The 12,729-nt window shown below is 45.3% G+C and overlaps 1 protein-coding gene across 3 annotated transcripts in view; it reads right to left on the reverse strand.

The window, feature by feature from the left end:
• Positions 1-12,729, reverse strand: part of LOC105690697 (telomerase-binding protein EST1A) — a 109,992-nt gene that overhangs the window by 9,426 nt on the left and 87,837 nt on the right. For all 3 annotated transcript variants that reach the window (XM_020854985.2, XM_020854981.2, XM_048652708.1), the window contains one exon: positions 4,351-4,513. In XM_020854985.2, coding sequence (XP_020710644.2) covers positions 4,351-4,513 — 163 coding nt within the window. The remainder of the gene's footprint in view (positions 1-4,350; positions 4,514-12,729) is intronic.

The raw sequence follows: 12,729 nt of genomic DNA on the forward strand, positions 1-12,729 counted from the left end.
TCATCACGTTATCTTTTCTATAAAATTATCACCGTTACATCACCACCATGTAGTGTTAACGGCGAAATCTGATATCAGTGATAAAGTACATTGCCTGGCTATTATTGAATAGAAAATTTTTCAAAAGACGTTCGAATCTACGCAAAATTTCAGAATAAATCAACTCGATATTACCATGCGGGGATCCATTGAGATGATTAAAATTTCACCATATCTAATTCTAAGGAAATCGTAAAGGTACCCTTATCTCTCCCGTGGGAATAGGCGACTGCGGGTCAACTCGATCTGAGAATAAAATGAAAAATATCGACATGGATATATATATGTATGTATTTGAGCGAATGAATTTTTTTTCTTTTTTTTTTTTCTTTTTCTTTCTGTTCATCGGCGAGAAGAAAGAAGAGAGAAAGACACGCTCGTCAAGAGGTCGACGTTCGAACGACGTAATCGAATAGCTTAATCTGTACTTGGAAGAAGGACCATTCGGACAAGGGATAAAACTGGCGTACCGTAAGATGTATTCGTATAGAGAAAAAAAAAAAAAAAAAAGTTGAAGGTGGTGGTGGTGGTGGTAGTTCGTATCGCCCTTCATTTCAATCACAACCCTTATCCGAGTCGAATCATTGGATTCCTTTCGTACCCGGAGGAGACCTCCGCGCCATATCCTCGGGAGTTCTGCGGCTGGCTTTCGATTTCATCAGCGTGACCCTTAGCCCCGCAGACGATGGTATTCTCTCTCGCTTCAAGTTAATAAAACTTATCACTCCTTCCCACTCGGTGTCCGCTAAGTCCGTCCCTCTCTCTCTCTCTCCTCTAGTCTTTCGTTCGCGTTTCTTCTCGCTCTTCCATTTCACCGGAGTGATCCTGTCACCGATCCTGCGCAAGGTTCGACCACAGCCACCGAAAACTGGAAAGTGAGCGGGAATTTTTCGACCCAAATTTCATTACGAAGTCGAAAGAAAAAAAGAGGGTCGCTTTTCGAACAATCGGGAAGTTGCGTAAAGTCGGAACGTTCGTCGGGGAAAATCCCTGACCCGTGGTAACGACGAGAGAATAGTTTTTCTTGACCCAGGGCAACCGAGGGCAAGTTGCGTATGTACCTCGCGGTATGGGTCGTGTTATGCGGAGTCCTTAACTAGCTCATGATTCCGAGCGTATCCAAGCCAGATGGATTGGTTCCAAGAGGATGATGTACGAGCGGTAATCAGGAGGCTGTATTTATCATCGATGAGATCTGACAGTCACTCTTACTACGAAATTTATTACAAAGATGAGTCGACCGAGCGCGACCCTGACTCCTTGGAGAGGTGTCCTAGGCCGTGACTGCATCTTAAATTCATCCGCGAGAACACATCGTACCTATTGTATAGATACGGGAACATTCGACGGTACGGAGCCGACACGTCGGACTTCCGACTGGTACCGCAAAACGTTAACCTTTCGGGTAACACTTTTCCGGTTCGATCGAAGCTAAACAATCGAAATAGTAACGTAACGTTGAAAGTGATTGACGGTAGCGATATACCGTCCTTGCTTTCGTCGATTGACATTGACTAATTTTTGATCGGTTCGATAGCCTTGAACGGTAGTTACTTCTCGGAAGAAAGCGAAACGATGAAGGTTGTTTTTACAATCGATGACGAGCACCCCAAGTTCTTTTTTATTTTTCGAAAGTCACCGAACGATTCGAATCTTCAAGCGACACCTGTAATTATCGCGATCTTTTCCGATGTGGAGCAAATTGAGATCGATTCAGTTTCCAAGGTTGCGACACAAGGTGCCGGTGACACACCGCAGATATGGGAATTGTCAATTAATAGGTAAATCATAGATCATTAGATATCGTATACCGATTTAACCAAATATGGCGGTACATGCCGGTGCCATCGAATCATACCATTTTATCTTATTTATTAGCCTCTACGAAATACGTTCGAACGACCAAAGTTGCCGGTGGAAGAAGTTTCCCACAATCGATGTCTTTCGATAAATTGATTTACATCCCTGATCTGGTTACAGTGTTTCCGAGATAGAGAAAAAAAAAAAAACTGCATTCATTCTATGAAATACCTGCATAACTAAACGATCCGATCGATCGATCCATCAACCGGTTGGCTTGAATTTGACATTTTCCAAACTCGTTCTTCAGTCCCACTCTTTCTTTATCCGTTTAACAATTGAATGAGCGTACAGCGAAGTAATTCACAAGGATGCTATAAAATATAAAGTAGTTTCTCAAAGTGTTCGACGTCGTCGTCTCGTGTAAGAGGCATTGATCGATTGACGTTCGTCGAACATTAGAGGCTCTTTGTAGGCCATGAAATCCAAAGAATGTCAACAGAAATGGACAGTAGGCGATGCATTAGGTAAACCTGAAACGCGTCGATCGAGGGGAAAAATTAGTCAGCGAACGTCAAAGAGACTACCATTAAGTTTCCATCGGCAAGGTTGCGGTGCCAGGTGCTTCGCTCGGTAGGAATCGAACATATTCGATTGTCCGTTATTAACGGCGTTGAATTTTAAAACGACATTAGCGCAACAGGTGTTTTGCGTAATTGAACGAACGATTGTCTGCGTGGATGTTTATCGAGCGCGATGATTTTTCCCGCGTCTCAATCGCCGAGTGAAATTAAGAGGAAAGGAAGAAAAAAAAATTTGTATGAAAAGGGGTATAATTTGCGTTGTGTAAGAAGGAGCGCGCGTCAAGAGAACCTATACCTACGGCTTTGGCTCAATTTGTACAATCTTTCAAAATCGTCCTTGACGGCGTGCTGCGGACTTACAACGGCGTGAAGATGGAATCTCGTTGTTCCCGTTGTTTATTTAGTCTACGCGATTCCATACAGCTGTAGTTTTACCGCGAGATCCGAGCAGGCGAAGGATAATAAAAAAAAAATATTCACAGAGAAATAGTTGGAATTATTAAACAGGGTTCAAAAGGTCGTCGGAGGAATCGACCGGCGACCGGCGACCGCCAGCCAGCGTCTCAAAAGTATATATACGATACAAAGATCAATCACGCGAACCGGTACGCATGAAATCGTGTCACTTAGCGATCATCGTCGAGATTACACGGTGGACGGGTTATACGTTATAGCGAAATAAAATAAAATTCTCAGGCGATGCAGCGTACGTAACGTCAATTTGAAATTATGAAGTTTAATCATCTTGCGTGCCAAAGTAAACGGCGTCATACCTCCGGTTAGATATATTAGAAAATTTATTTAATTAGCACCGGTGTTAATAGGCTATAATAAATAGAGGTCGCCGGGGTTAATGGAAGTTTAAGGCTACCTCCGTTCCACGCTAGAGAAAAAGCATCGTCTCAAATATCCCGTCAGATTCTCGCGTACGTGTTAGTACGCGATATAAAATATCCTACTTAATTTATACCGACACATGCTTCGTAACGTACATTAAAGACATACGTATAATCTAATTGTGAGTCGGCTGAGCTTATACCAGGTAGCAAAACGCGATGAAATATTCCGTTGAAATTAACGACCGAGTTCAAAGTTACCAAACGATAATTTAATCGTCAAAATCATGTGATATGCCACTACCATAGAGAAGATGCGAATGTACAAACGGAAAACAATTTCGATCGGTAAATCGAGCTGCCCGTTCTTTAATATATATATATAAAGGTATATTTTGTTGTTTTTTTTTTTTTTTTTTTCTTCTTTTCAATTTTTCTTTCAGATGTTCCGATCACCGCGGTAGCAAAGATTGCAGTTTCTGTCGGGCTATAGGTTATTGGGTCGCCGATATTACGCGATCTTCGTGAGAATTAGTCCCTACCGATGATGCAGTCGGTGAGCGCGCCGATCTCCCTGGTTCCAGCTGCTGCGGGGGCCTCGGGAGTCAGAAGGCTCTCTCTACCGCCGATCGGCTAAGGGAATCCTCTCGTCGTTCGATCGCCCCGTCATTATCATTGGCTATTCGTTTTTTTTTTTTTTAATGCGCCAACGATTGCTTCAGCGAAACGTTAACGGTGTACGGTGAAAAGATAAAAGATTAAACCGCTGACAACCTCCCGGTTACACGACGCTCTGAGACTTCGAAGGAATCGCTAGGAAAAATCGATAAGGACGTCGCATCGCTCGTTGTTTGAAAAAGTAAAATGCAGAGGACCTCCGGGACCCCCCGAACATGATTCGACATTCGTCATCGTTGAGTCGCTGTATTCATGTGGAAGATTACCGATGTTTTGAACGCAACTTCTTTCGATTTCGAGTACCAACTCGAAAGAAATAAAAAAAATCGGCTTTTCGAGGCAAAGTATATGATTCGGAATATCGCCACTCTGAGATTATCGGGTATATATATGTATATGTAACGAAGACTCACCGACTAAAGGTACCATCAGAGTATAGATGGGCTGGGTACCGGAAGTGGCTCTGGCGATCGCCTGGAGTTGCGGAAGGTAGTCGATGAAACAATTCGTGTCCGGAACGAGCTGTCTCGGTTTAACTTCGATCTCAACGGACACCGTCGACTTTTGCAGTATCGCCTGTAACGAGAAAGAATAAAGTGAGTTAGATTAATAAACGAATCGGAAAAACGAAGGGGATGACAATTGGCAAGAAAAAGTTTCGTTCACGTTTGAATTTTGGGTAACCATAATTATCGAAACAATTGCCCGTGTGGTTTCAATGTTCAAATTTTCCATTGGTTCCAAAGTTTTTTTCTAGCCATCCGATGGAATGATGAGTATTTTATTTATTCTTTTGTATGCTTGAGTAAATAGGTAAAAAATACTTGTAATACACCGGCGGCAAGATAGACGTCTCGTTAGCACGTCTGAGTAATAATTAGAACCATTAGATTTCGTGAAGGTAAAAATTATCACGGATTTGGTTCAGTGGTACAAAATAGTTTGTCGGTGGAACGCTCTTCACAACGCTACCGGGAGGTGAGTATCGCGTACGCGATAGAAACATAGCGCGTTCAATAGTTGTCGAATTAACTTCCGTTGCCGCGAAAAAAAATCGGCGAAATAATTCACGGAGCCGTGATTCGTATCTCGCGGCTGGCGACCGGTTATTAGTTATATTTTACAGTAAATTCGATAATCCCCAGTAGAAGCACCGCTAGGTGGTTCGGCACCCCGTAGCGCTGCGCGGCCGATAATGAACTCGTAATATTAACGTCGGCGGCCGTTGTATACGCAGCATTGTCTGGGCTTCGAGATAATTTTATCCAGCAGCAGACTATACACGATAATTATACCGTTGAAAAAGGTAGTGACGTTATATTCGTATTATCTAAGAGGCCTTTGTCTCGGACGAAAGCAGTTATAGCGGTTAAGCTGGACTCCACTTGATATTCGTAACGTGTTACCAATTGATATTGTTCTCTATTACTCAATTAAACACGCCCGGGCTTAATTACATGGTAATAATACCGTTGTTAACGACTCAACTCCATTTTTTTTTTTCAAACCACGCCAATGAAAATGAATACCCCCGTCGATCGAACGGACACGTCTCACTCGACGGTCCATTTTTTTTTTTCTTTTTTTTTTTTTCATTTTATCGAAAAATTCTTTCATATCTTCTTTTCATTCACGTAGGATAACGCCGGAGCAATTAAAATTCTAGATCGCGAATAGATGGGTGATCCGATGACCTTCGTTTGAATTCAGGTCGTAATTCTCGTGGACAAATTACGTAAGAATTATATGTAGGATGTCGTGGCAGCCAGATAAAAGCTTCTTCTTAGTCTTCTTCTGCTGCTTTTTCTTCTTCTCCTTCTTCTTCTTCTTCTTCTACTTCTTCTTCTTCCAACGGCGACTACGTCCGACTAGAACGAGGCATGCATGGAATCTATAGCAATTCTAATTGCCCCCTGAACACGACCAGCATATCAATTACGCGTGCAGCACGCCTATATAGCCGGCCGCAAATGTCAGACACGCGTGACGACGGGTCAGAATATAGGCGGTAAACTTTTGTCGGGCATCGCTACCGGAGCAAAATTAAAACTATGTAACGTCGGGCGAGGCTAAGCCACGCGAAAATCACTCGAGAGAGACTCGATTATCGCGTCGCAAATTCGGGGGGGGGGGGTATACGAAACGGGGCGAAAGACAAGTTGATACAACAATTGAAGGGCGAACATCGAGCGATCTTTCGCACGAAATTCTACCAGCGAAGCTAGAGATTAATTGTCGAATTGAAAAATCGGGAAATTATCGCTCGAGTTTCAAAGCGTCGAAAGTGTCCATTATATTTTCTCACGGTCATGGACGGTTCGAGCCCATTGCTAGACGTGACGTTTACCCGTCTTAAACTCTGGGTCACAGAGCTAGAGATTCATGAATGAACGAATGAGAATACGAACCGAGCTTTAATATTCCATCAGCACGACGCGTATTCATATCAAAGCTGATACACGTGTCGTTTGTACAGCCGGCTCGAATATTTGAAGAATTTTTGTAATTGCAACAATTCAAGCAATTCAACATCGGCGATCGTCGAATCAGATGATATATCGTCGCGAAATGAACGGAAAAATTCTTCGATTTTTTCACCCTCCCTCAACATTTGTGGAATCCATTCTTTCCCTCCTTTTTCGGACTTCGTGAATTTCGTATGGTCGATTTTTAACGGAAATTACGAATGGACTATTCAAATTCGTAACACACGTCTATGGTTCGATGACCTCCGAAGAGGTAGTCAATGCCTAACGTTCCTAACTTTTCGCAGCGAGATCTCTATCGGCAATCGAGACGCGACAACTTAAAGCAGCAGGGCGTTACTTGGCAAAGATCTTCTTATTTCTCATTCTCTCCATATTCTACACGGGGTAATTAACCTCCGACATTTTTGACGGTATCTAATTATTTTCGATGAATCGCCGTGAGTTAATTAAAAAGAAACAAAAAAAAAAAATCGTCGATAATTTCTCACACAACGAGTTCCGACGAATCGCGAGTCCCATTGCCGATCGTTTAATCGACGATAAAATAAATAACGTCCCCATATTTTTCCGCGAAAACGAACGACACTTGCGATAATTTCTCTCTCTCTATTCGTGTTCGATCGAACTTTTCGACTCGACGCGATGCTCCGTGTAATCCGTGTTCTAGGAAATCAATGCGAACGCATTTCAGCGCTCTCTCTCAGCCTCTCTCTCCTACTGCTACAAAGTTCACCGATGACTTCATCTTTAATCTATAGGTCTTTACTCTGGTTTAAAACATTCGTAAATTCCTAAACGGCCATACGTGTACCGTTGCTCACCCGTTGGCCGGTAGGCCTCAGGGAGCAGCGGCACGGCTCCGCGAGTATACATCAGGTATACTATACCTGTATCTTCCAGTAGAGGAGGTAGTCGAGATCTAGTATTATGCCTACCTAGCATCTAGTAGCTAAATGCAGGTGGTATGTATGTAGACGGTGAGTAGCGCGTGTGCGAGTCCGTATAAGTGGTCGTCCGGTGCTTTCGTCGTGAGAACTTGGCTCGGATCACGCACAAAACCCTCGGACGCCCGCGCATATTAAACACGGACAAAAGAGGTAAAGAAACAGAGCGCCGTATAACTCGCATCTCGAAAGAGAGGAGAGAAATAAAAATATATAAAGTTCGATTACGCATGCGCAACACTTTACACTTATCGAATAAACGATAATTGTCACGTACGAGGCGTCCCGGTGTCCGTGTAAAATTTTTAAATCGGGACTTTTATTTCAATCAGTGTCGTACAACCATTGACCCACTGAACTCTCGGTATGATGAACATTATTCGGAGCGCCCCTGCACGCGCAACGATCGTTAAAAGAAAAAACGTTACGACGACGATGAGGAAAAAAATAAAATAAATAAATAAAAACACGTCTATTCACCGCGTATCTTTCACGCGGTAAAACGTGGTAATGGAAAGTGACGCGCGCACCTGGCGACGGAATCGCCTAATCGGAGTAAAAATGAAAAAATTTGTCCAATTCTCGTCTCGTCTAGATCGTGTGAACATTTTATCACGAGTCTGATTCGGAATCCGACCGTTCCGCGTACCCACTCATCGGTGAACCCTCTGGAGATCCTCAGAGGAGGAAACGCGCTATCGTGTTTCTTGGATATAATTGCGCCTCTCGACCAAAGTTCACGCAATAATTCAGTGCGCTATGGTCTCTTCCTGCGTGCGGTTGGTTGGTTGTTGTTCATTTCATAACCATAAGCGGAGTAGGGGTTTCAATATCAGTATGAGGTTTAAATAATCATTATCGCGGAATGGGCGTACGTGCGAGCTCGGAATGGTTGGGTACGGCACGTTACGCATCGGATATCTTATGTTTTCTCCCGTGCAACAGCCCGGCTAAGTTAACAACGAATAAGGCACATATTGTACACCTATACCATAAGCGCAACGCGACTACCTTACCCATGACATTCGCATTCTTCCCGGAGTGCAACTCTCCCGTTGAAACGTGTCTTTGCAAAATATGGAGGTTTAATCTTGAATGAAATCTGAGAGTAGAATTTCTTATTTTCCTTATTATTCTTCTTGTACGCGGCATAAACGCGGTAAATGTAAAACAAAGTAGTAGGCAGGGAGGTAGCGTAGCTACATATTTACCTGCCTTCCACTTCCCGACTTGTACTATATACCTATACGCGTTACCCACTCGCCGCACGCGAGATAGTTATAACGCGTGATTTCCCGCTAAAGAAAACACGCTCAAACGATTCAATCCAATTTCCGAATTCGTCCGGCTCGCGAGCCGCCTGCCCCCACCTTTCCAAACCACGAATCGATCGCCGGTCGATTGAATCTCGTGATATACGATGTAGATTATGGAGTAATGATCGTTTAAATCATAGGTAAAGTGGAGAGGCAAAAACAAAAAAAAAAGAAGCCTTCACGCCACACGCGTGCCGCTACGAATAGAAATGCCCTGATTACTACCGGCGCATCCCTGTAACACCGTACGTCTCACTCTGATGGATATTTAATTATGAATAACATTAGACGTTCAATGCCCGAGACTCGCTCGTATCCCAACGCACCTTGTAACTCGACCGTGTAAAATATTACCTCGGTTTTCACGAGATTGATACGGCTGATCGATGTTCGCCATTCGCGTAGTCGATGCAACTCAACCCCTCGTGTTCGAAAATTCCTCGGGGCCTCCTGTGTCAACTGTCAACGGCACACCGACATCCGAAGGCGTGGGAGGAGAAGAGCGCGATCCGAATCCGACGCCGCGTTATATTCCTAGGATCGATCCGTTCGTCTACTATTTTCCCTTGATTTTATACGATATGCAAATCGACGCATCGAACCCGACGGCGGAGCTGTTGGCTACCACGGTCTTGGCATGGGTACGGCTCGCCGGTTTACACGCCCTGAGGAAAATTCATGGAAATTCACTAAGTTGTTTTCGATTTCCTTATTGTTGCCCGTCGGCTTCAAAGCCGTCCCCGCTTTCGGACAGGCTCGCATTCTCGCATGGAATATAATCAAGAACTGACGCCGGGTTGAAGCGTCGCTCGCCACCGCGATCTCCGCCGGAGAGAACCCTTCGGGAATGGTAGAGTTAAACGACCGAAACCGACGACGTACCGGTAGTGCAACCGCGCCATCAATTAGTGTCCGTCTATCGAGTCGCCGACGGTATAAAAAATCACCACTTTTTATTGATAATCGATTTCGCAAAGCTGGATGTTGTTCGACATGCGAGCAGGGACGCGCGGGTACATCGATACCGAAACGTGATGGAAAAAAATGAAAAGAAGAATTCAGAATGACCACGATAATGTTGATCCTGAAAAGCTGTAAAAAATTCATCCAACATTGACGTTGACATTTTTTATTGCCTTCTCGCAACCGAGTCGGTCGTACGGATGATAATAAATAATAAACGATTTCAACAAACAGTAAGTATGAGACAATTAACGAGGCGGAATTCCATCCGTTTGCGAGACAGCCGATTTTTCAAATATCCCGTGACGGTGAATTACAGCGATTCCCATTAAAACTGGTAAAATTTACGCGGACGTAAATTCCCCGTTCGCGATAAGAAGCGTGTACAGAGAGGATGGTAATAGGTGGACGAGTACGATCGTCGTATGCGGGCTTCGTCGGCCGTCTCGAGTCGAATGCTCGGGGTCGTAAAGTCGTTGATGTTCATAAATGTAGCAGTTCGAGCATCGATCGACTACACGAAACGGTCGTAAATAATCGTGGGGGGGGGGGACTGTGAAATCTGGTATATATATACACTCGTAAAACACACCTACGTTACGAGAGCGATACCGATAGTTTTTTAATACACGTGCAGCCGAGTGTACGTACGCGTTACATGTGACCGGTGCACCGCGGAGCGGAGTCCCGCAGGAAAAGTCACCTGGACACACGGGGCGAGTAAACTCTCGCGGGGCACCTGGGGCACAAGCCTCGAGGGAGGGGGGGAGGGGGGGCACGTTCTGTGCCGGTGCAGTGGCCCGGGATGATCTGTGGATCTCGAGAATGATCTCGCGGCTTTACTCAAGGACGTTCAGCAGCAGCGGCCGCATAACATATAACATATAACATAACATAAACATAATACCGCGGTAGGATATAGGAAGAGACTCGCCGCTTATAAGCCACGTGGCGGTAAGTACGTGCGGAAGAAGTTAGGCGCAGCTACGTGATCCTGATTCTCGTCAAAGGATAAGGAGAAACTCACCGTGAACCGAGAGATACTAGCCACGTGCACCGTACAGACTTCTGAGTTATCCGCGCTACGAAACGCGCTACACGGGGGAGACTCGTAAACGCGACGGGGTGAAAACGCGAACCACCTCCGATCGAACACCCCTCGGCGCTGTCGGAACGAAGCGTTTCCGTCGCGTTTCGAAAGAGAGAATTTCAGCTGGAAGACGACGAGTCGAATTGTAACGTGAGCAGCTTCTACACTCTGCGCAGACGGCGAACCAACCCGTCTCGCTCGCACTTTACCCCGTACCTTTCGTATCTATAGTGCAACGAGGCAAACATTGACATTGTCACGAGTTGCCTCACGGGGGCCCGGCCGACCGACTCCTCTCTCCGACGTGTCTGAAGAGGCCTCGAATAAGAGGAACCCGTAGGAAAACCACGAGGGTGTTTGTTCTGTGAATGACTGAGCTAATAGAGCGCGACCGACGACCCCTCGATCGGTGAACGCGCATAAGGTGGTGGGCTTTACCGCGTTTATTCCCGATGCGAGTGAAAATTTTACGGCGATTGAATTTTAATCCGGTGTCGAGATACCCGGGTATTTCGGTTATCGCTCGCGGATACCTTAACGCACAGCTTGCGGACGAGTAGTTTTCGCAATAGCCGTACAACGAACGCTGTGAAAGTTACGGGGCCGCGCCGCGAGATCCGCGAACATTGATAAATTATCAATTTATGGAGATAGCGAAGCCGATACCACGACATTATGCAAAACGATTCGTCTCTTAAGATTATCTCAGCATGCGGTTGCGACGTTCTCGGTCCTCGTGTAATTCATTAATCACAAGGGGAATTACATTTTGCGCATAAGGTGTACAATGATCCGCGAGGCAGGTAACTCAATCAAGTGCACGGGGAAAATTCATTCGTCCACCGACCGTACAATGCCTGGGTTTCTCGAGAATTTCAACTTTGATAGATAACCCCGTGCGTACGCGTATATTCTCTAGGCGATTCTTCCTCCCCGAGCGACACCGACCACCACCTCATAAATATTAACGGAAAATCGCGAGACTCTACTGAAGCCACAATTTGCGCCATTGTTGAATCTCCGTGGTCATAACCGTCCTCACTTAATGCCCACATGTTTCGTCATAAAAATTAAAGATTTCCAGAGCGACGAAACACCGGCGAGAGTAGTGGTGTCCCGTTGTCCGTCGTTACAGTCTCTCCCATTATTTCGCACGAACAATAGAGGCAATGTCCGGCAGCTTTCCCAAGAGAGGGTGGTGACGCTGCTGAGGTTATCTCCGGTCAGCAGATGATGCGAACGCGGGGGAATCCCGAAGTTCCTCCCCAGAGACCGAGGGGTGGATCGCGCGTAGAAGTTTTTGAATTTTGCCGCACCGACGCGGCACCGTGCGAAATACGGTCGAGGATAAAACTTTGACGAATGAATATTATTTTTCAGACGTTTGTTAGCCGCGACGAGACAAAGAACGAACGCCGGGAGGATCCGTGGCCTGCTGGAATAGGAGGAGCGAAAGGAGGAAGAATCTCCACCCCTGTCCGAATATCTCGACCTCGAGATAGGATATTCCTAATTGTATATATTTGCCGGGTATTTATACGGCCATTCTATTCAAATGGCGAGAGGATGCCGTTGGCGGTAAGCTGAACCCCGAAGGCTCCGCGGGGCAGCGAACTACCGGAGGATCTGGCCCGGTCTATTTCAGGATGATTCAACTCGCAGGCGATTCTCTTTACAACGGAGGCAGCCCACCGACCGCCTAGGGAAGAGAAGAAGAGGACTTCCACCGAGGACAAAGAAGTGTCGTTTGTATTCTCGAATTGCTACCTTGTCCAACGGTAATTTCTACCTCAGTGCGAAACGACGTACGTCGCTTACCGTACAAATAATTGTTACTATCAACAATTACTTAGTTCCACAACTTGTACCTCGGACCGAGGATGTTTGTATAATACACTTTTTCAACTGTATAAATAAACGTACGTGTATGTATATAATGTATACTACGTTTCACGATGTCGCCACTTTAATATCCGCACGAAGAATAATC

Source organism: Athalia rosae, chromosome 3 (genome assembly GCF_917208135.1).
Source record: "Athalia rosae chromosome 3, iyAthRosa1.1, whole genome shotgun sequence".
Taxonomy (NCBI): domain Eukaryota; kingdom Metazoa; phylum Arthropoda; class Insecta; order Hymenoptera; family Athaliidae; genus Athalia; species Athalia rosae.